The sequence below is a fragment of the Symphalangus syndactylus genome, chromosome 3 (genome assembly GCF_028878055.3).
Source record: "Symphalangus syndactylus isolate Jambi chromosome 3, NHGRI_mSymSyn1-v2.1_pri, whole genome shotgun sequence".
Classification (NCBI taxonomy): domain Eukaryota; kingdom Metazoa; phylum Chordata; class Mammalia; order Primates; family Hylobatidae; genus Symphalangus; species Symphalangus syndactylus.
In genome coordinates this window covers 58,649,994-58,675,768 of record NC_072425.2, presented here as the reverse complement: position 1 = coordinate 58,675,768, position 25,775 = coordinate 58,649,994, and the positions used below count along the sequence as shown (strand labels likewise).

The window sequence follows — 25,775 nt, the reverse complement described above, 5'->3', positions numbered from 1 at the left end:
AGAGACGCTAAAGGGAGTTCTTCATTCTGAAAGAAAAGGACATTAATGAGCAATAAGAAATCATCAGAAAGTACAAAATTCAATGGTAATAATAACTACACAGAAATACACAGAATATTATAATACTGTAATTGTGGTAAGTAAATTACTCATATGTTGAGTAGAAAGACAAAAAGATGAACCTATCAAAAATAATGATAAAACTTTTCAAGGCATAGAATAGTAAGATATAAACAGAAACAACAAAAAGTCAAAAAGTGAGGAGGGATGAAATTATAGTTTTTATTAGTTTCCTTTTTGCTTGTTTGTTAATCTGTTTGTTTTTACAATCCATGTTGTCATCAGTTTAAAATAATGGGTTACAAGATGTTATCTGCAAGCCTCACAGTAATCTCAAAAAACCTACAACAGATAAACAGAAAATAAAAAGAGAAATTAAAAATATCACCTGAGAAAATAACCTTCACTAAAGGGAAGATAGGAAAGAAAGAGGGAAAGAAGAGAGGACCACAAAACAATTGGAAAACAACAAAATGGCAGGAGTAAGTCCTTAACTACCAATAACAATGAATGTAACTTGACCAAACTGTCCAATAAAAGGAAACAATTAACAGGGTGAAGAAACAACCTGTCGAATGGGAGAAAATATTTACAAACTATCTATCCGACAAGGGATTAGTATCCAAAATATACAAGGAACTCAAACAACTCAATAGTAAAAAATAATCATAATAATCTCATTAAAAAGTAGGCAAAGGACATAGACATTTCTCAAAAAGAAGACACACAAATGGCCAACAGGCATATGAAAAAATGTTCAACATCACTAACCATCAGGGAAATGCAAATCAAACTACAATGAGATACCATCTTACCCCAGTTAAAGTGGCGATTATTAAAAAGAGAAAAAAAAAACAACAGATGTTAGTGAGGATGTGGAGAAAAGAGAACTCTTACACACTGTTGGTGGGAACGTAAATTAGTGTAGTCACTATGGAAAACAGTACAGAAACTTCTCAAAAAACTAAAAATAAAACAATGTAAGATCCAGCAATCCCACTATTTGGTATTTATCCGAAGTAAAGGAAATCAGTATACTGAAAGGATACCTACACCCACCCCATGTTTATTGTAGCACTATTCACAATAGCAAAGACATGAATCAACCTCAGCATCCATCAATGGATGAATGAATACAGAAAATGATATATATACACAATGAAATACAATGTGGCCATAAAAAATGAAATCATGTCCTTTGCAGCAACATGGATGGAACTGGAAGTCTTTATGTCAAGTGAAATAAACCAGGCATAGAAAGACAAATATTGCATGTTCTCACTCATATGTGGTAGGTAAAAAAGTTGATCTCATGGAAGTAGAAAGTAAAATAATAGATACAAAAGCTGAGAAGGGTGTGTGGGAGGGATAAGGGGGATGAAGAGAGGTTGGTTAATGAGTGTAAATATATAGTTCAAGAAAAGAAATAAGTTTTAATGTTCTATAGCAGAGTCGGGTGACTATCAGTAACAATATATTGTATATTTCAAAATGGCTAGATGAGAGGACTTAAAATATTCCTAACATATGGAAATGATAAATCATCAAGGTGATGGATATCCTAAATACCCTTACTTGATTGTTACACATTCTATACATGTAACAAAATATCACATATACCCCATAAATATGTGCAAATATTATGTATCAATTTTTAAAATTTAACAATATAAAGTAGTGAAAGGTTCAAGTTGAGGTCAAAGGGCACTTTAGATTTGTCTCATGTGTTCTAATGTTATAAAAGGCAATTATTCTTACATTACATTTAAAACAATGTATTCTCATATCACATTTAAAACAATCATATTAAATGTTGGTCACAGTGAAGTTAGCTATATTTGGATATTCTGACTGTAACAAAAACCATTTGGACAAAGTAAGATGCCCCAGCAAGAATCAATCAAATGAGGTAAACTCAGACTCAATAAACCAGTCTATTCAACCTGATATAGTAATAGAAAGCCTATAACTGAGCAAGATTTGTTCATTAGCGAAAGGATAAACCTTCATGTACATAAAACAAGTGTGCTTAGAACTGTCAATTTTTTGCCTCAAATATAGATAATCAAAATATTCAACTGCCAGAGTAACATCCAATGGCACTAGCCCCTAATAATATCCATGTAAAGGCCAAAGTTTTATTGAGAACATGGTTAATATTATGTGCAAATACAAAGAAAGATGAGATGTTTTAGGTCATAATCATTAATGTACTATAAATCACAGATTTGTAAAATGTTGGAGTTGATGTTAACACCCTCATTTAACAGATGAGGAGAACAAGAAAAGTTTAAAGTGGAGCTCTAATAAACCTGAAGGCACTTATCGTAAGCTGCATGTTATTTACACCCAATGACTCTACGTAGAAAGAAATACATGCTTCTAACATGTCTAGTATTACAGCTGCAATTTCAGATTCAGATTCAGGTGGCTGCCATTATCCTCCAGTCTCAGAATTTGATTTTTCATCCCAACTTAAGAAAAAATCAATAAATTCAGTAAGTAGCACATATAAAACCACACATGACCCAGGCCTTCAGTATTACTAGAAGACAGAATATAACAAACTTTAAATTGTTTATAAATGGTAAAATGAGCAAAGATATAGAGGATAGATGGAACAATAAAATCGGGGTTGAAATCCTTAAAGTAGATTTTAGAACAAAAAATATTTAATGAGAAAAAGGAATTTTATAATGACAAAGTCACAATTCATAATGAAAATATAATAATACTTAATATCAATGCATCTGATAAGATCAACCTCCTACATAAAGCAGAAACTACAGGAGATATAAGCAGAAATCGACAGGGACATACTATTGATACAGTCTTCAAAACACCACTCTCAGAATAAGATAGAACAATTGAACAAGAAAACAAAATATAGAGAACCAAATAACATAATCAATGTGGCAATTTTTACACCTAAATGTCAAATGTCTCATCCTGAAACAGATGAAAAATATATCTTCTTCTATGACGAAGATATATTCTTTATTATCTTCTCAACAGCACATGATACATTTGTAAAAATTGATAATACATATGACAATATATTATCAGCAAATTCCAAGCAAAGATATCTTCTTTGCTTGGAATTTGCTGATAATATATTAAGATATAATATAAGAAGATATAAGTAATATATCTTCTCAATAGCACAATACATTCATAAAAACTGATAATATATTATATCACAGGGAAAACAACAGCAAATTTCACAAAATAGAAATACTACAAACTCTCTGATCACCGTGTACTAAAACTAGAAATTACAAACAAAATGAAAAAACAAACAGGGAGGGAACCCATGCAGGAGGATGGAAGGAAGACTGATTTGGGATATCAGACCCTCAATAGGGTGGAGGAAGGCATCTGTCCAAATAGACAACAGGGAGATTGTTACATAAACTGGAAGTGATCAAACAAGTTAATATATTACGGATAATGGGGCCCAAAATTATCTATGTTGGAGAAGAAAGTTGTAAATATGGAAAGAAAACAAGAATAAAGCCTGTGTTATTTGCTTGAAAGTTAAGGTATAAGTATAATCTCATGGAGCATATGTGTGTGTTTGTGTGATTATATACACACATACATAAACATGTACATACGAATATGGAAAGCACTACAAATGTGAATTTCTGTGTAAATATTATGTATGTATTAAATATACTCCCTAATTGTTCATTGAGATAGTTTGTAAACAGTAATAACCCAATAGCAATGTGTATACGAAGTGTACAGATCTTGGTTTTTAAGAAAATTTCTTTTTTTCTTTTTTTTTTTTTTTTTTTTGAGACGGAGTTTCTCTCTTGTTGCCCAGGCTGGAGTGCAATGGCGTGATCTTGGCTCACTGCAACCTCCACCTCCCAGGTTCAAGTGATTCTCCTGCCTCAGCCTCCCAGGTAGCTGGGATTACAGGCATGTGCCACCACACCCGGCTAATTTTTGTATTTTTAGTAGAGACGGGGTTTCACCATGTTGACCAGGCTAGTCTCGAACTCTTGACCTGGTGATCCGACTGCCTTGGCCTCCCAAAGTGCTGGGATTACAGACGTGAGCCACTGCGCCCGGCCAGATCTTGGTTTTTAAACACCATTCACTACTAAAGTAAAACGGCACTCTGAAGAAATAGCAGATTTCATTCAGGGGCAGAGAAAAGCAAGATGGGCCTTGTTGTGCCAAAAAGCAAGGGCACCCATAAGGAATGATAGGAATATCTCAAAAGGGCACACACACCAGCATGAATGGTATCCCACTGGCCAAATCCTGGACAATTTGAATAACAAAATAAATAATGATAGCAACAAATTATAACTCACTGAGTCAAATAGGAAACCCAGTCTATCCTGATAATAATACATTAAAAGCTTGAGAAGAAACAAGATATTTAGATAGTCTCAAAGTACCTCAATGTATAATACTAATTACAAAGAGAAAAAGGAAATGTAGGAAAGCCACACACCTAAATAATATTAAACTGTAAAGAGCACCCCAAAAGGTAAAAATGTATGAGGAACATTTGTCAGGGGGACTAATCCATTCTAGGCAGGCAGAGGAGACTTGAATTAACTAACGTGGGCAAAGCGGTGAGAATGCTACAGACTAGACTCCAAAATTGTACTTTATTGCCTGGTTCCAAACATGTTCAATTTATGTAAGAAGGCAGTTGAAAATCCTCAAAAATCTGAGAGAAACAAAGATGGAGAGAAAGTGAAAGAGAAGCTTGGTACTGAAGCTCCAAGTCACTAAAATGCAAGACTGCCATCTAGTGGTAATTTCAGCAAATCCCTTCCAAGTAATGGGTGGGTAAGAGGGGGTGATGGATTGAACAGACACAGCACTATTTAGTGACATACATTCTCAAATTCAGTATTTCAAAGGCAGTATTCTCTTTACAATTAAAAATACAGTATGAAACAAATATTTTTAAACTGCTTAACTTTAAGATCATTCACTTGTGAAAACCACTAAGTATTCAATAGAATCACTTTTAAAAAGCTCCAAGAAAAGGACAACTTGAAAGAGAAGCAACTGCCAGCCTGTTCCTTTTTGGGGACACTGCCAAAGAACAAAACCTCTATTGGGCACATTTTCTAGAATCCAACACTTAAATAGTCCCCCAACCAGCACGCCCCAATCAAAAAAAAAAATTACAGACAATAAGCTACTCTCCTGATACTTCCTCATTTCAATCATGCATGACAATTAAATAAATACTTCCAGATGAAGAAGTTTCCACTGCACATACTTTCTTTGGTCATAAGCCCCTACCTTTAAAATGAATTATTGCTAGTTATAATTGCTTACAATGTTAAATTCTAGTTTACCAAAATACTGGTCCCTTTCTTTTAATTCTGTTCATGTTAAGACAAACCAAGATTTGCTTTATGTTGTATTGACCTAACAAATCTAAAGATAAGTTTAATAAAATATTACATCTACCTAAACAGCTCCCATAGCTTCTACTAACTTCCTAGTTAAATACTTACGAATACATGGAAATACGAAGAAAACTCACAATAGACAACTTCTCATCAGAATCTGGAAGGAATCTGTATTAAACTTAAGGCAGATGGAGCAAGACTGAAAAATCCAATGCAGAATATGCCTCGTGATCTGTATCTTGTGGTTTAGGGGCTTTTTTTTTTTTTTTGCATTTTACATTTGGATTCCACAGCTAAAATAAGTGTCACACTAAATAAAAAATAAAACAATAAAGAAGCACAAAAATAGAAAGCATAAAAACCCAAGCACATCAATTGTAAGAATTTTAAATAGGTTAAACTCGTCTATTAAAAGACAAATGATCAAACAACAAAATCCAACCTCTTATTTATGAAAAAAAAAAAAAGCAAACATATATCAAGCAAATTCAAACCAATATAAAAACAGAATTCAAGGCAAAAGATGCTGAATGAGATAAATGTGGTAATTTTATACTATTAAAGGGATATGCAAAAGGAACATGGAAAACTTACAAAATCCTATGTGCCAAGTAACATCACATGAAAATAAAAAAAAAATATATTTTTTAAATGAAGGCTTGACAGAAACACAACATAATTCAAGACTGTTAAGTATTTTTAAGTCTTAGGTAGACAGAGAAGACAAAAAATAAACAAGGATATAGAAAGTTGAATAGATGTATAATATTAAATATGAAACAATATATTTTGGGGGGACAGAGTCTCACTCTGTCACCTCGGCTGGAGTGCAATAGCACAATCTCAGCTCACTGCAACCTCCACCTCCTGAGTTCAAGCTATTCTCCGCCTCAGCCTCCTGAGTAGCTGGGATTACAGGTGTGCGCCACCAAGCCTGGCTAATTTTTTGTATTTTTAGTAGAGATGGGGTTTCACCATGTTGGTCAGGCTGGTCTCAAATTCCTGACCTTGTGATCCACCCACCTCAGCCTCCCAGAGTGCTGGCATTACGGGCATAAGCCACCGTGCCCAGCCAAATATGAAATAATAAGAAATCTCTCTCTATATATATTGGTCTCTACCCCCGAGTTCCTGGCACAGAGCTCCTAAAACCCTTGTCATTTCCTAAGCAATGGAGGTGCCAGAAACATCTTTTCTTCTAATATTTGGTCTTTGACCCCACTCCCTGACAAAGAGGATCTAAAAAGCTCTTAGAACTTCCTGGTGATAGAAACAACTTCTGTTCTAATGAGGCAGCTCTTGGTGTACTCTTTGATGGGGATTGGTCACCAAAAAGACAGAGCCATGATAAGAAGCTTGGAACTTTCAGCCCCAAACTCCATCCTCAAGGGAAAGGAAAGGAGCTGTAAACTGAGTTAATAATCATATCAACGTGATGAAGCCTCCATAAAAATCTCCAAAGCACGGGATTCAGAGAGTTTCTGAGTGGTGAATGCATCCACATGCCAGAAGGGTGGTGCACTCCAACTCCATGGGGAAAAAAGCTCCTGTACCCGGGACCCTTCTGGACCTACCCGTTCATCAGGCTGTTCATCTGAATCCTTAAATCATATTCTTTATAATAAACCGGGAATCGTAATTCAGTGTTTCCCTGAGTCCTGTGAGCTACCATAACAAATTATCAAAGTGAGGAGGGTTATGGGACTCCCTGTTTGTAATCAAGTCAGAGTATGGTAACCTGGGGACCCACTGCTTTTGACTGGCATCTGTAGTGAGGGGCAGGCATGGGAGACTGAGTCCTTAATCCTTGAGGTCTGCACTAACTCCAGGTAGTTTGTATCATAACTGAATTGTAGGAAGGACACCCAGTTGGTGTCTGGAGAGCAGAAGAACTGGAATGTGTGGAGAAAATAATCCCCACACATTTGGGCACAGAAGTGTGGGAAGCAGTGTGAGTAGGATGAAGAAAAACAGTTTTTTTTTTTCTCCTCACTAAACAATGTATGTTACATTATGTTGCCTAAAAAGAATGAATATTATTTTCCAAGTGCCCATGAACACAAAAACTGACCAGATATTAAGCCACAAAAAATTACTGCAAATCATAAATTCCACATCAGTGAACAAAATGGATTAAAATTTGAAAGAATGAGAAAAGTCTTCACAAAAATAATACAACCAACTAAAATGTAAACTCTGGCCTAAATAATTCTAATCTAAAGGATACCAACATTACATACAAGTAATACAAAAAGTAACAAGGAGATCTTAATATTAAAATTTGAGAGGGGAATACAGAAGTTGTAATCAAGAGAAAATTTGAAACTTAAATACTTTGATCAACAGACAAAAATAAATTTAGGTAAACATACTAGAAATTAGAAAAAGAAAAAAAATCAACCTGCAGAGAGGTAAAGAGAGAAATTAATAAGTATAAAAAATTCCAATAGAAATAATGAATAAATCAGCTTTTTAAAATTATAAAACAACAAAATAAAATTAAGTTTTAATTATCAAAAAATTGAAAAAAACTAAGCCAAAGAATAAGCAAATATACATACTGCAGATAGCACACAAATTTCTGCTACTGAATTTTTAAAATCTAAATGTCACTTACATAAAAATATATAATACAAATTATCAAGACTCCCTCAACAAAAAATAAAAAACTAATCTAGACTGAGTTACAGAAAACTCTGAAAAAGTCCAAAAGCACCCCCTCTCACCCAATTAAAGGGTACAAAATCAGACAGTTTTAGAGGCACATTTTTTGCAAATTTCATTAAAACATATGTTATTTAAACTGTTCCAGAACATAGGGTGCAGAAATAAAAGCCTTTACATTTAAGTGTTCAAAGTAAGATCAGCCTCCTTCCAAAACTAGACAAAGATAGTTCTCGAAAAAGGAAACTGACTTGTCTAACTTATGATGTAAAACCTTTAAACAAAATTTTAACAAATCAAAAATAGCTGTATCATAAAAGATCAATTCACACAGCCAAGCTGACTTATTCTTAAAATCCAAGGGTGGCTCAATAATACGAATATTATTAACATAATACAACACATCCAAAGGTTATAGACTAAATATGGTTACATTACATTCATTGATAAATGCAAAAAAATTCTTATATCTGATTTTTTTAAAATAGAAATTATTTCTATTTTTAGAAATAGAAAAATATGTATCTCAAAACAAGGATATGCTTAATGTAAATACTAGCAACATTCCCATTGAAGTTAAAATAAAATACGAGGATGCCCAGTGTATCCATTTTAAACATTGTCAAAATTCTATTCAAAAACAATGAAAGATACACAATATAGCTATGAATCACAGAAATTCTAGGTATCAAGAAAATCCAAAGTACCAACTCAGAAACTATAATAACTAATAAAAAGTTCAGCAAGAAGGTTGATTTTCAAGTAAATATATAAAAATCAATAGCTTTCTTAATAGAAGTAATGTTTGAAAATAGGAGTACTCTTTCACAACAGAAACAAAGGTAAACAGAAATATAAAACTTACAAAAAGAAAACTAAAAAACATAGGTGAAGGCATAAAAAAACTTGAATCAACAAAACAAAACATCATGTGCCTTAGTAGTAAGACTGGATATAAAATACTCTGTCTCTCCCAAGCTATTCTACAAACTTAATCCAATGGAAATTTTTGGTATTTGATAAAATTATTGTGAATCATATTCAGAATAAACTATTCAGAAAAAATAGGTAGAAAAGTCTGTAAATTGTTTTTGAAAATAACTACAGGATGTTAGACTATATTTTAAAGTCAAAATAAATTAGAAACACAGTGGTACTAGAGCAGCAAGAAACCCCCAAACATAATTAGTGTGTATGTAGGACCATAGATTATAAGAACTGTGGTGTTTCAAACCAATGGGGACATATGTCTAAGAGGTCAAAATAATTGAATTCAAATTTAAAAAGTGAGGAATTATAAGCAAGTTATGGTGGCATTTTACCAATCAGGTTCTAATCTGTTTTACTAACCTGACCATTGTCTTAACAGCCAAAACAGAGCAACAATGTTTAATGGCTTCTGAATGATATTTCGTACCTTTCTTTCATTCATAGATCAGGTACGCAGTTCTAAATGTGAAATGTCTAACAATTCAATAAATTCATCAACGACACTTTAAAACTCTTTGGAGAAGGAATGAATTTAGTTGTAGCTACTTAACCACTGAGAATAGGATTAAGTTAAATCCCAATTCACAGAAAATACCAAAATAAATCCGGATGGATGCTGTTAAATATAAACACTGAAAACACACTATCAAATGCACTTCAAAAAGGCTGAACTAATTTAATACTTCACCAGCACTGTAGTACCCATTTTCCCTAGTCTTCAGCAACATATGTTCATTCTCTTTGAGAAATCCAATTTCTAGGAATTCATGGCAATAATCAGAAACATATATGTAAACAAATAATTAAGGGTATCTACTGCAAGACAGCTTATAATTTTGAAATGTGGAGAAAGACTTAAATCTTCAATCTGTTATCGTTCAAGTCATTTATTGTACCTTACTCAATAGAATATTTACACAGACATTACTAACGATGCTGCTGAATAATATTTAACGGGCATGGGGAAAGTTTTTTCTTACAAATTATTGTACAGTTGAAAAAAATGTAGTGTTACACCTGAGCTTTCATCCCAAATCTGTAAAAGAGTAAAACTTAATTTTAAAATTATGTATGTGAATGTGAATAAATTTAAGAACAGATAAAATGTTAAACAATGGTTTTTTTTGGATGCTCCCTTTCTAAAGTTTTTCCTTTAAACTGTTTTTAATTTACTTACTTTCTCATATTAAATATCTACTGTTTTATCATCAGAAAAACATGCATGTGTACCTGGCATACAGATACTTCTATGAATTATAAATACAAATATCTATGTATAATAACGTTTACCTCGGCGATATTTAAAATAGAAAGTAATCAGAAACAACTGTCTTACAAAGAAAGGTTTGGATAAATAAATTACAGTACTTCCATTGGATGTCTCTTAAAACTATGTTTCACAGGAATATTTAATAACCAGAAAAAAATGCTGATAACATAAAACTTGATTAAAATACAGAACATGAAATTGCATTGGTTATGAGTCTTCTTTTTTTAAAAAAATGCATAACTATATGTAAGTAGAAATCATACACTATTATAAAAAAGGCTGGTAAGAAGCAACAAATGTTAAAGTGATTATCTCTGGATGATGCATTGTCAATGGTTTTATTTTTTTCTTAACACCATTCTGTTTTCCAAATTCACTACATAGTGAGTTTGGAAAGTGTGATATACATACAAGAATATCCAAAGGAGAAGAGGGAAGAAGGAGAGGAAATTTAAAAATAAAGCAGCCATCTGTCTCACTGCTTTGAATTAGTTTTAATTACAGAATTTTATTCATTTTAAAATTTCAAACGACACTAGAGAAATTATTTTATCTATCACATAAAGGTATAGGTTTTTTTAAGAAACAGAGAAGCATTGCTCCAAAATGTATACTTTTAATTTAAAATGTTATATTTTTAATAAAGTTTAAAGTGTTAAGAGTTCTATTTTAAGTGAATATAGTTAGTAAAAATGCAATCTACTTGTAGCATTTCTGAAAATTATATTGACTATTATGTCAGGAATAAATATGTCTTTATATTTTACTCATAAGGAGCACCCACCATACCAATAAAATTAATTTAATTAATTGTTCTCCTCTAAAAATATTATGTAGCATCATTACAAGTTAAATAGGGAAATCACTAGGTTTCTTATTTTAATAATACTTTGAGTTCCAATTAAGGTAATTTTTAAAGTTAATTGAAAGTTTAAGGTTAACATATTTCTGAGAAATATCACATTCCATAGTTAGTAGTTGAAAATCACAAAAGAATGTGAAATAGACTGTATCAAGAATATTCCTATCACTATTCACATAAATCAATATACTCACTGAACTTTTAGTCAAAATATACATATTTAAAAAAATAAACAGTTAAAAATTAGTTACTTAAGCCATTTAAAAATCTTAGAAAAGTGTTTATAACTAAACCAGGTATTATGCTACCTAGTCTTCCTACAATTATTGCATTAAATAAATGAATCTGACTAAAGCTTTTTTTCATACATGTGAAGTAATTCTAGAGTATACAATATCCTATTTTCCACATAAATAATGACAATTGGGAACAATCTCTTCAACTGTTGAAAGCTTTAATTTTCAGAAATGTCCGCTTAAAGAGCATTATCATATTCATGCTTTTAACAACTTAAAGGATTTAAATGAAATGGATGATACAGCATTTCATGTCTCAGTTGTTAAAAGTTTTTCAATCTTTCCAACAAATGATTGAGACCTTGGAGATTTTGTAACTTGTCACACATATGTTTCTTCTCAAGCCCCAATGTAAGTTTTCTTGTATGCCAGAAAAAAATTCTTTTCTTTTACACAAAAAGATTGCCATTATAACATTAATACTTGAAACTTGATGTTTCAATTTTAAAATGCTGATATTAAGTTCATACAAGTATGTCATTTTCCACAGGCATAATGTTTGACTACCAGGTGTCTTACAAATAATCCTTAGTTTTATATATATTAAAGTACTAAACACAAAAACATTGAATGAGGCTATATTTTTAAGATTTTTGTGGGTACAACTCAGAGTTTTTTTTTTTAAATGATCTCATGAGACAAATAGTAGGGAAAACCAGTGAAACAAAACACTAGTTCTTCGAAACAGTCAACAAAGCTAATAAACCTCTAGAGTTAGACTGACAAAGAAAAAAAGAGAAGAAATTATCATTAGCAGGAATTAATTAGGGGCTATCAATACAGACCCTGCAGAAATCAAAAGGATAATAAGAGAATACTACAAACAACCCTGCACATACATTTAACAACTTAGAAGAAATGGACCAATTCCTAAAAAGCACAAACTACCACAACTCACTCAAGATAAAAGAGATAATGTGAATAGCCCTAAAACTATTCAAGAAATTAAATTTCTAGCTGGGCGCATTGGCTCACACCTGCAATCCCAGCACTTTGGGAAGCCAAGGTGGGCAGATCACTTGAGGTCAGGAGTTCAAGACCAGCCTGGCCAACATGGTGAAACCCCATCGCTACTAAAAATACAAAAATTAGCTAGGCATGGTGGCATGCACCTGTAGTGCTTGGGGGGTCTGAGGCAGGGGAATCACGTGAACCTGAGAGGTGGAGGTTGCAGTGGGTCACAATCACACCACTGCACTCCAACTTGGGTAACAGAGCAAGACTCCATCTCAAAAAAAAAAAAAAAAATTACATTTCTAGCTTAAAAGACTATCAAGAAAGGAAATCTCCAGATTCAGATGGTTTCGTTGCAGAATTCTACCAAAGTTTAAGAATTAACACCAATGGTACACAAGTGCTTCCAGCAAATAAGAGGAGGGAACACTTCCCAACTCATTTCATGAAGTAATACCATGATACCAAAAGCAGATACAGTACCAAACAAACAAACAAAAAAAGACAACTATAGACCAATATCCCTCTTTAGCAGAAATGAAAAAATTATTAACAAAATATTAGCAATTTATAATACACAATGACCAAGTGGGGTTTATTCCACACTTTTTTTTTTAATAAATAAATCCCACTTGGGATTTATCCCAAGTGGGGTTTATTCCAAATAAAAAAGGTTCATTCAACATTCAAAAATCAATCAACATAATATACCATATTAACAGGCTAAAGAAGAAAAATTACACAATCAGATGTCACCATCGGAGTATACATAATAAACCTTTAGTTCCATTCAATTTGGATGAAATCAATCATTACGTTTTAAAGGACTTGCCTATACAAGAGTAACTCTTTTTCACCAACAAAAGCTTGACCTATTAAAAAGGTTGCATAACCTACTCATCTGACAAAGGGCTAATATCCAGAATCTACAATGAACTCAAACAAATTTACAAGAAAAAAACAAACAACCCCATCAAAAAGTGGGCAAAGGACATGAACAGACACTTCTCAAAAGAAGACATTTATGCAGCCAAAAAACACATGAAGAAATGCTCATCATCACTGGCCATCAGAGAAATGCAAATCAAAACCACAGTGAGATACCATCTCACACCAGTTAGAATGGCCATCATTAAAAAATCAGGAAACAACAGGTGCTGGAGAGGATGTGGAGAAATAGGAACACTTTTACACTGTTGGTGGGACTGTAAACTAGTTCAACCATTGTGGAAGTCAGTGTGGCGATTCCTCAGGGATCTGGAACTAGAAATACCATTTGACCCAGCCATCCCATTACTGGGTATATACCCAAAGGACTATAAATCATGCTGCTATAAAGACACATGCACACGTATGTTTACTGCGGCACTATTCACAATAGCAAAGAGTTGGAACCAACCCAAATGTCCAACAACGATAGACTGGATTAAGAAAATGTGGCACATATACACCATGGAATACTATGCAGCCATAAAAAATGATGAGTTCGTGTCCTTTGTAGGGACATGGATGAAACTGGAAAACATCATTCTCAGTAAACTATCGCAAGGACAAAAAACCAAACACCGCATGTTCTCACTCATAGGTGGGAATTGAACAATGAGAACTCATGGACACAGGAAGGGGAACATCACACTCCGGGGACTGTTGTGGGGTGGGGGGAGGAGGGAGGGACAGCATTAGGAGATATACCTAATGCTAAATGACGAGTTGATGGGTGCAGGAAATCAACATGGCACACGGATACATATGTAACAAACCTGCACATTGTGCACATGTACCCTAAAACCCTAAAGTATAATAAAAAAAAAAGAAAAAAAAGGTTGCATAATATTTGAATTTTGAGAACTAGAGAAAACAAGACACTGAAACATTTTTTAAAAGTTGATAATTTTTTTAAAAAAACTTCTTTTCCACAGTTAAGATGCCTGCATGCCATCTCAATTGGGAAAGAAAATTGTCTTACCATAATTAAACTGACTGTTGGACTTTTCACAGTTAATGATGTTAAACCTGTAAGCAACACCTGGCCGCATTCCACTGACTTCAAAGTAAAACCACTGATGATAATGATTGCTGTTTATGTCTGAGTTCAGAATAAGATCATATTCATTTCTGAAAATGGAAGACAAAGAAATCTGATGAAAATTAGGAAATATCTGTGCACATACAAAATGAGAAAATCTTAAGTGACTTACTTTCTAATTTGAATTACTTTGCGCAGATTCCCAGACTCAAATTTGGAGTTAAATTTCAAAATATCTCCCTCTTCTGGAATGGTGTAACTAAATAGAAGTTTTAAAGTAAATATATTAAAATACACTGCATTTAAACAGATGAGCAAAAAGTAAATAAAATTATAATTAAAAATACATCACTACTGCCATATCACCTTCCTCATTATTTTTAAGCTAAAGCACAAAACAAGCACAATGAATACATTAAATGTGGATAAGATTTATGGACAAAACTTACAATGAGAGATTTGTTCTTATGTTTATACTGATATAGTAAGAACTTTTGCCTCACTGAATGCATGTCATTTCTAAAATACTTATTTTTATACAAAAAAGAACATTTTTAAAACTGCTATGACCTGTACTGAGCAGCAATAATTCTCATAAACGATGCAGTTCTCTGAAGAAAATATTTTCAATTTGAAGAGCTAAACTACCTATTATCTTATTTAATTAGCATCAAGAAGCACACGTATTATCCTCATTTTACATATTGATTATTAAATAAGCATCTACCATGTATCTACTAGGTGCCAGATACTGTTTGAGACATATGTCTGTTTGGTTCCCTGACTGAATGCAAACTCTTGCCCTTCTGGAGCCTACTCTCTAATTAAGAGAAGACTAGGACTCTAAGATGCTCAATAATTCTGTCCAAAATAGCACTGGTATGCCACACTCAGGGTTCCTGAGTTTCTGTTTCTACCACTTCTGCCTGTCTTATCTGACAAAGAATTATCAATGTTGAAATAATTAAATAAATAAGGTATATGTTTCCTCATTTTTATAACGGTATTATTTCAAATTTAGTCATTAGCTTTGCTACAGCTTATACTCTTATCTAACAAAACTTTAAAAAAAAAAAAAAAAAGTGTTTTAGCCAGGCACAGTGGCTCACGCTTGTAATCCCGGCACTTTGGGAGGCCGAGGTGTCAGATGACCTGAGGTCAGGAGTTCGAGACCATCCTGGCCAACATGGCAAAACTCCGTCTCTACTAAAAATATAAAAAAATTAGCCAGGCGTGGTGGCATGTGTCTGTAGGCCCAGCTACTCAGGAGGCTGAGGCAGGAGAATCACTTAAGCCCAAGAGGCAGAGGTTACAGTGGGCCGAGATTGCACCACAGCACTCCAGCCTAGGAGACAGAGTGCATGGGACTCCATCTAAAAAAAAAAAAAAAGTGTTTTTTTCCTCCACATATGATTGGCAAGATGTGAAATTTTCCAAAAATATTAGTATGTTGAGGGAGAGAAGAAAGCCATTGAGGGCTAATTGAATTTCTCATATGAGAAGGCAGATGACTAAATAAAAGTCAAACTCAATATTTGTAATTTTCACTTATTTACTTACATTTAAATCCTAAAATGTGATGATATCAGTGAAAATCCTAAATAGTAAATGACTAACACATCAAGGATCACAAAAAAATGCATCCCAAAGATGGAGCAGGCAACCTAAATGACTGAGCCAATTACAAGCAGTGAGAGACAACAGGGTGTGGTGGGGACTGTGGAGAAGTCTCAAGCAGATGCTCCTTCGAAAGGGATGGTAATTTGTTATCCTAATGAAATGAAGCCTCAGCATTGCAGGACAAGCCAGCATTTCATGTAAAATATCCACTCTCCTAAGTGAAAGTAATTTCAGTTTTTTAAAAATACATCATCACTGTGTAACCTTTACCTTAAGCCCATTAAAAATCTACCTAAAAACAAACGAAATCTCATGATTGAGTTAAGTAGGTAAACACGATTTACCATTACCATTACATTCCAAAGGATGAAAACCTAATTAAGTCACAACTACTTATAAATTAACTATGTTTTTTATTTATTATTTTAAAAACTACCAACATTTTTCACAGAATTTTTTTTATCTTTTAGAAATAATACTAAAATTTTATAGAAAAACTTAAAACTAATAAAAGTTTATTAAAGTCAAGACTTACTTTGGGTTATCTAAGTCATATACCACACGATCTATGATATCACTCTGATGTATTAGCCTTTCAATATCTTGAGCAATTTTTGTCCTGAAATCATAAAGGTTTAACCAAAATATATTATTAGACACTAATGTACAACTTTCTCCAAAATAAATCTCGAATGAAAAAAGTATATGATAAAAATTTCTTAAAATAAAAATGATCATTCCTCTATCTATATATTTTGCATACAAAAAAATTAGCAATACGTAACAAGACAAAAATCAGCATCAGAATTTGAGTTCTAGAAAATAACCACATAGAATACAGCAACAAGTCCAATCATTTAAAAAGAAAAAAGAAAAAAAAAAAAAACCTTGAATGTCTATTATGCCTTTCTACATAGAAATGGTGTGGTTTCACTATCCAACCCTTGGGCAAATAATTCTGTATACATAATAGCAGCATTATGAGAAGGTATAAAGATGTGAAAAGCCAGAGATTATATAAGAAGAATTTTTTTCAAACCCACCTGGCTGTAATTTAGCTAAAATGCAATTGGCAGTCAGCCTGCATGTTCTGTAGAATCTCTCCTCTCTTTTGTGGTGGGAAAGGAAAGGTACAGGGAAGGGAAACACCTGTTTGAGGGAGCAGAGGATTCCCTGAGTACACAAAATTCTCTAGACTTGATCTCTCCCTGAATCAGTCCAACAAAATAAAAATTCCTACAATCCCTGCCACTGTCCTAGAAGACTAAGTCACCCATAGGACCCACAATCTTTACCCCATCAATATTTAAGCAAAGGAAGACAATAATCACCAAACTGTGTCAACATAGGGGACAGTAAAATATAGCCAAAACAGAACAGATTTGGTTCCTAAAGCCAGACTGCCTGGAACTCCAGGTAGACTGGCCACAAAGTCCTGCTAGTGTTAATACATAGCTACTTCTCATGTAAAACTTATTCTTAAAGAAGAAGGTGATTACATGCACTGATTTAAATTTCAAGTTAGTTCGTTTCAGCTAAAGATAAGTAATGCAGATAAGAACTGTGGTTTATAGATTTATTGAGAGCAGGGTGAGAAAGTGTACCAAAATAGTTTATAACAAAATCTCAAGAATCCATTAAACACTGACAGTCTTAAACTTCAGGCAAATTTGAAACTAGTCTTCTGCACGAAGATACTTTTCCATGATAAAAAGATATTAACTCTCATATAGTTTAGAAATATACCTAACAATATCACAGTATAACCTTAAATTTAAAATAAGCCAAGAACCTACCCTAATTGAAAAATTAAAAATTACCAGGAAAATATCAGAAGGTATGATAGTTAAACATATAAACAAAGGATACTAAAAAAAAAGTATAATGCTAAAACTAATCTTAATCTACTAGTTAAACAGTTAAGAATAATTTACTTTCAATTTTATTCTATAAAAAATAACTCATTACTGACATATAGTCTATCAGGAAAAAAAGATCTAGTATCAAAAAATTAAGCTACACATTCTTGATGTAAGTTTAATGTCATAACTTTAAAATGCCAATTATAAAGAAACAAGCTTTTTTAAAAGCTATCAATTATAGTAACACATAAATAAATTCAGAATTTACATCAACCAGATGGTCAATAGTGAAGGATACGGCACTTTCACATACTCAAAATACACCACGCGAAAATTTAAGTGGTCAAGTATGGGTGAATGACTAAATATATATATTTGTCAGAATAATTTATTTAATTAATAAGGTTGATATATGCCACAAATATGTAAATATTAATATTCACAAAGGTTTGGTTTTTGTTTTTTTAGCAAAATGTTATGAGAAGCTAGTTTTAATAGCTCAGTTCCACAGTGATGTTCCAGAACGCAAAACAGTGTCAAAGAGCTGGGGCCCGACGGGCCAGCAGGTACGAGAACTGAGTGAGGCTGATGGGCAGGAACTGTGGAAAACTGAGCACACAGCTTCTGTCTAAAAACAAGCTGACTGCTGCTAGGCAGGAAACAGAGGTAAAGGTTGTTGACAACCTTCAAGAAACACCAGAAACTTGGACTTGTTTGGGAGATGTGGAATCTCCCAAATTTTAAAGGCTGGCAATTGGTTTAAAAAAAAAAAAAATGCCACTCTGCAAGTTAAGCCAAATCATGTACAAGTTGAAAATGGCCTATATACCTGTTTGTAAACCTCTAACACTGTATTTTGGGGGACATAATTGCCCATTTACATTAGACTAGATCTAAAATACTTGAGGGAAATCTTTGCCCTGCCCTAAGCCCTCTTTAATAAAGAGGAGAGGCAGGGCATGGTGGCTCATGCCTGTAATCTCAGCACTCTGGGAGGCCGAGGCAGGAGGATCACGAGGTCAGGAGTTTGAGACCAGCCTGGCCAACATGGTGAAACCCTATCTCTACTAAAAAATACAAAAATTAGCTGGATGTGGTGGCGGGCGCCTGTAATCCCAGCTACTCAAGAGGCTGAGGCAGGAGAATTGCTTGAACCTGAAAGGCAGAGGTTGCAGTGAGCTGAGATTGAGCCACTGCACTCCAGCCTGGGCGACAGAGCAAGGCTCTGTCTCACAAAAAAAAAAAGGGAGAGGAAACAGCCTTTTATTCAGACATCTATTTATGTTAAGCAGATCAACTTTTATAAAAGAATGACAACTCTTCCTTCCTTTACCCCAGCCACCTATTGAAATACATGGCTTTCCAGTCAGAACAACAAATAATCTAGGTATTCTCAGGGACTATAACCTCAAACTTACTGCCATTCAACATTTATCAAAGACTTGGCATGGAAAGGAATAATTTATGCAGGACTGTCTAGAAAATATATAGCCTATTCAGTCCATACTCAAAAAAATATGTGATATGTGGCCACCAGCAAAATTGTACTTTGTTAGGTTTTCAACCACAGAGCAACACTACAAGAAATAATTTAGTAAATCTCATTGCTATATTTATTGTAAGAACATTACGGGAAATGTTCATCACATTAACAGTATGCTCTGAGGTTCTGTATTATTATCTGTATCTGCTAGAAAGAAGATTCAAGATCATCTTCTTTACAGAGAGTATAACATATATATGTGATCAGTACATATATACGATCAACAGGATAGGTTCATGATATAGACCAGGGTTTGACTCTTGGCTCTGCCATTTACCATCAGTATAACTCAACAACCCTGAGCTTCAACCTACTCTTCTGTAAAATAAAGAGAAATAATAGCACCTTCCTCATAGAGCTGCTATAGTATCAAATGGCACATTTTATATGCATATATACACTGCATATAAAATGCTTCTTACTGAATTGTGTGTCTGGCCCACAAAATGCCTTTAATAAAAGTTATCTGCTGCTTTTGCTCCTACCAATACTTCCACTATTGCCTCAATTCCAGAAGTACCTGTGTTTTCCAAGCCATTCTAATCTTCATATAAGAAATCCAGGGTTTTGGTTTCCTTATTTTGCCTTTGCCAGAATTCTTTATTTACTTTTTAATTTAAAATTTCTGAAAAGGTAATATGCTGGCATTACACAAAATCAAGTATGATATAAAAGCAAAAAATGAAAAGTCTCACTTATTAACACAACCTGTGTCTTCCATCCACATAATCAGGAACTACTTTTATTACTTTTCTTCCAGATTTTACTTGATGAAAACATAAATGTAGATTGCTTTTCCCTCTTTCTGATACAAAGTCTAAAATGTCATAAAACAAGCACCTTGTTTATTTCATTTAATAATACATCTTACAGCTCTATCGGGTAGAGACAGCTTTTTGTTTTTTCAACCACTGCACATTATTCATAAAAAGGTTACACCATAATTTATTTAACTAGTCCCTGATAGATAGGCACTTGAGTTGTATCCAATCTCAAAATACTGCAGTGAAAAACTTTGAATGCCACTTCACACGTATGCAAACTATGTGTGCACACAGATGTGTGAGATTTATGAAATAAACATCTCACAAATTCCCAGATGTGGGACTGACATGTCAAAGGAAACACGCACATTAATCTTGATAGAATCTGTCAGATCGCCCTCTACCAGTGGTATTCTCAATTGACATTCCCACCCTTAATGTATGAGAGAGGCTGTTTTTCCATAACCTCATCAATAGAATGTGATGTTCAATTAGATTTTAGCCAATCTGATATGTGGAAAATGATATCTCAGTACATCTTAATTTACATTTCTCTCATTTGGAGTGAAGTTAACCATGCTTTTGTCGTTGTCACCGTTTCCTTTCCCTTATTTTTCATTTTATTTTCATAAGCGTATTTTTTAAATACCTTGAATGTTTTTTAAAACAGGCATTACATATTATATAAAATTGTAATTTATGATAAAAAGTTTTTAAAAATACAGGTTTTTTTTTTTTTTTTGCTGGGCACGGTGGCTCACACCGGTAATCCCAGCACTTTGGGAGGCTGAGGTGGGCAGACCATGAGGGCAGGAGATCGAGACCATCCTGGCTAACACGGTGAAACCCCGTCACTACTAAAAATACAAAAAATTAGCCGGACGTGGTGGCATGCACCTGTAATCCCAGCTACTCGGGAGGCTGAGGCAAGAGAATCACTTGAACCTGGGAGGCAGAGGTTGCAGTGAGCCGAGATCATACCGCTACACTCCAGCCTGGGTGACAGAGCAAGACCCTGTCTCAAAAAAAAAAAAAAAAAAAAAAAAAAAAAAACAAAACAAAAAAAAAACCTAGTTGTTTTTTTTTTTTTTTTTTAGAATATATGAAAAAACAATGGAAAGAAAATAAATCAAAATGTTAATAATGGTTATCTCTGCAGGACGGGACAAAAAGTGATTTCTTCCTACTCTCTAATATTATGGACTATGAAAACAGAAAAAAATGCACCAAAAATGCTAAGCATATTTTAAAATAAGAGATGAATTTAATTTTAATTTTAAATCCAACTTAAACCAAAAATATAGGTTTAAGTAATCATCAGTAAGTGTTTACAATACAATTTTTTAAATGTTAGTGTGCTATCTACACTGAGATATGAATCTTACTTATAATGGACTGTTTCATTTGGAGGTAAAGAGATTTTTAACCAAGTTTTATTCATTTTATACTGAACTTTCTTTAAAACAGTGATTGCACATAAGATAACTGTACAGTAGAAATTCAAAATAACAACCAGGATATTTTCACTGAATTAATTTAAAGGAGTCTAATGCTTCCTTTCCTGAAAGTGATAAAACAGTAATTCTTCATTAATTTTGACATCATTCATTTACAATGCATTCAGGTAGGGACTGTGATAAGTTGGCAAATAATTCACAAAATGTCATCATTTGCTCAAAAACAAGATGCAGAAGACTAGGCAAATAAGCAAACCAGAATTACCATCCTCAAAGTATTTTTTTAAATAAGCATTTCTGAGTACTTTGGAAATACCTTTAACCTGAACTATATTTGATATTTTATCACAAATATAGAACCATAAAGCCCTCAGAGTGGCTACAGGGGTCAGCAAACTTCTCCTACAAAGGGCCAGATACGCTTTGCAGGCCACATGACAGCCATTCAACTCTGCCATGGTAGCACAAAAACAGTCAAGGATAATGCATTAAAAAACAAGACATGGCTATGTTCCAACAAAGTGCTATTTGTGGACACAAATATGAATTTCAGATCATTTTCATGTGCCACGAAGCTTTATTTTCCTCTCAATTGTTTCAACCATTTAAACATGTGAAAACCATTTTTAGCTCATGGGCTGAACATAACCAGGCAGATTTGGCAGATTTGGGATGGATTTGGCACACGGACCACAGTATGCCAACCCTAACCTAAGTGAATGACAACCAAACTTTTTTTAATATGACCAACAAGAAACGCATTTTAAAGATCTGACAAGCCCACAATAGAGAAACAGAGAGGTGAATCAAAAGAATTATGAAACAATACTTAGCTGTACTACATGTGACACACTGTTATTTTAATATTGGTTACTAATGAGTATCAACCCAAATTTGACAAACACTGATCTAATCTTTGCTTTTAAAAAGTTGAGAAAATCGGTATCTAGAGAAATAAAGTTATTTAACAGCGCGAACACACACACAGAGTGGGAGAGTTAAGTCTAAAACTTGCTTTTCAGAGAGCATTCTGCCCTGCCCTGACAAGATGTCTCACCACATATATGGTCTCACCCCTCTCATCAAGTCTAACCCAATTATCCAAGCATTTCTGCCATACACATATGTTCTTCAAGTCTCACATTAGTGTTACTTGGAGGAACAAATAATTTTGAAGAGTTTCCTACCCATTATTCAAAAATAATGGGTAAAAAGGTGAAAAGGGAGACTGGAGGCTTTGGAGTATGCACCTGCGAAGATCCACACTGCACTGCTCACCATAACTCCCATATAAACACTTGAAAAACTCAGTTGACCCCTGAACAACACAGGTTTGAATTGCACAGGTCCACTTATTTGTGGATTTTCATTCCCCTTTGCCCCTGCTGAGACAGTAAGACCAACCTATCCTCTTCTCGCTGTTCCTCAGCCAGTTACTTAACAAGAAGATGACAAGGATGAAGACCTATATGGTGATCCACCTCCACTTAATGATTAGTATACATATTTTCTGTTCTTTATGATTTTCTTAATAACATTTTATTTTCTCTAACTTACTTTATTGCAAGTATACAGTATATAATATATATAACGTACAAAATAAGTGTGAACTGTTTACATCACTGGTAAGGCTTCCGGCCAACAGTAAGCTATTAGTAGTTAAGTTTTGAGGGAATCAAGTTATACTTGAATTTTCAACTGCACAGGAGCTGGTGCCCCAACCTCTGTGCTGTTCAAGGGTTGACTGTATTTGCAAAGAATATATAAAATTAGGAGGGGAAAGGCAATAACTTTCAAATACCAAAGTACTGCTGTCTATTACACAATCTGTAAACATTTTTAAATAAAAATACCTTATTTTTTGTGGCAGTCATGGCTAAGGTGATTAACATTATTGGGGAAGTCCTATACATCTAAGTAATATAAATAGAATTATATTGTTTTGTTGAAATATGAAAACTTCATCTCCAACAATGCAATCGTTCTCAGGGCTACAACTCCACAGTGAAATATGGTTATACTCCTGCTGCATGTCAACTATCTAATACCCACAGAAATGTTGGCAAATATGGTATGAAAATGGAGGGACAAATATGATGAAAGGTGTTCTTTGAAACACAGGTATACCAGTAAGTCAAACTTGGTAAGAGTCACCACCATACAATTATATGATGATGAGACTAGCAGACAGAGGTTTTAGATTGCTTCAGAATTTATGACTTATTTCTGCAGCAACAAATCAGAACACATCTCCATCAAGGTCATGAAAATCAATGGGAAAACATCTTTACAGGGAAAGAAATCTTTGAAACTTCTGAAGAGACGTGGATCACTCAATTCTCAAAGGTGTTTTGGAGCCAATCCTGTTTTTCTCATCGCAAACTTTCTAGGAGCAAATACAGGTAACAACGGAGTTGTTTTATTTTTGTTTTGTTTTGTTTTTTTGAGATGGAGTCTCGCTCTGCTGCCCAAGCTGGAGTGCGGTGGCGCGATCTCAGCTCACCACAACCTCTGCCTCCCAGGTTCAAGTGAGTAGCTGGGACTATAGGTGCCCGAGTAACTGGGACTACAGACACATGCTACCACACCCAGCTAATTTTTTGTATTTTTAGTAGAGACAGCGTTTTACTGTGTTAGCCAGGATGGTCTCAATCTCCTGACCTCGTGATCCACCTGCCTCGGCCTCCCAAAGTGCTGGGATTACAGGAGTGAGCCACCGCACCTGGCCAACAACAGAGTTTTAAATTTCCAGGATTTTGTGTTTGTTTCCTTTAGCTGCATCTCCTTTGCACTTTAACTTGCACACCAACATATCTATGTTTAAAGCATCTGTACCAACTCTCATCCACCTTTTGATTTCTTATCATGCTACTTACCTCACACTATCAAAAATGTAACTTAAAGCTTTGTTTTGAACTCAGTGGTATATTACACTGTACACAGGGAGTAAGAATGTCAATTACTTCAGGAAAAAGTCCTACAGATGCCCTAATATATGGAAGAAGCTGGACTCTAATCTGTAGATTGCATTTGCAGGATAATTCTGAGGTCCATGTTTCAGAAACAAGGTGAGAAAACTAATAAAAATTAAGACAGAGAAGGCTGGAGAAGAGTCACAGTAACTCCCAGTATGTATAAATTCCTCCATCATCAGTATAAGCTCAGTCAGGGACAGAGAGGAAGCGAAGCTTGGAACCATGGATAGAACAATATTACCTGAAAGGTCCAGCAAGCCAGGCAAGGACAAAACCCAATATCAGAAATAGCTGCTCAAAGAGGACAGAGGTCACCAGAGCTAAGGGTGGTAGTCCTCAATCTGCATACAGACATTCACAGAGATATGACAGCTAGTCAAAGTCATCATGCATTTAACTGTAATACATCTACACTTAATTAAGACGTTAAGTTTCTTTACATATTGATATATACAATCAAGTAAATAGAGTTTAGCAATGGTTATCGAATGTTGCTCAGAAGCACTCCTTGGGAGGGATATATGTCCCTTACTAACATAAACAGGTAAAATATCTAAGTAAGTGTCCTGACCGATGAAAGCTTTCATAATATAAAGTCCATGAGAGGAAATTAGAGGGTTCCTTGGTGGTTAAAATTAAGGCTGAGAATCAGAGACTTATATAAAATTATGCCTCTTTTCTATAATCCTTCTTCCTTCTAACCTTACCTCAAATATTACAGGCTAGTAAGAGAAAATACTTTCAGTTTGAGGCAATTTAATAACAAAACTTGCTTTCACAGGGCGTAAAGAGCACTTAAAATTCAGGAAGTGCCTTCTGCAGTCAAGATGATATCTTTGACTTTGGAGAGGTAAAGAGCCTAAGAGATGATGCTGAAAAGAAGAAATATCAAGTTGCTGCCTGACTCTGACTCACTCCAGGTGGGTCGTTCAGGTTCTTCAAAAAGCAGATGCCAAGGCACAATGAGATATGCTCCTGTAGGCCTCTCCTGAGGGGAAACTTGGAAGAAAAACAGTGGGACAGAGTTCATCCCCAATCA

The 25,775-nt window shown here is 34.2% G+C and overlaps 1 protein-coding gene across 7 annotated transcripts in view; it reads right to left on the bottom strand.

The window, feature by feature from the left end:
• The window catches only part of AGTPBP1 (ATP/GTP binding carboxypeptidase 1), a 200,758-nt gene that overhangs the window by 61,559 nt on the left and 113,424 nt on the right, over positions 1–25,775 (bottom strand). For all 7 annotated transcript variants that reach the window (XM_055272087.1, XM_055272089.1, XM_063636285.1 and 4 more), the window contains 3 exons: positions 16,671–16,754; positions 14,688–14,774; positions 14,456–14,604 (listed from right to left, as the gene is read on the bottom strand). In XM_055272087.1, coding sequence (XP_055128062.1) covers positions 14,456–14,604; positions 14,688–14,774; positions 16,671–16,754 — 320 coding nt within the window. The remainder of the gene's footprint in view (positions 1–14,455; positions 14,605–14,687; positions 14,775–16,670; positions 16,755–25,775) is intronic.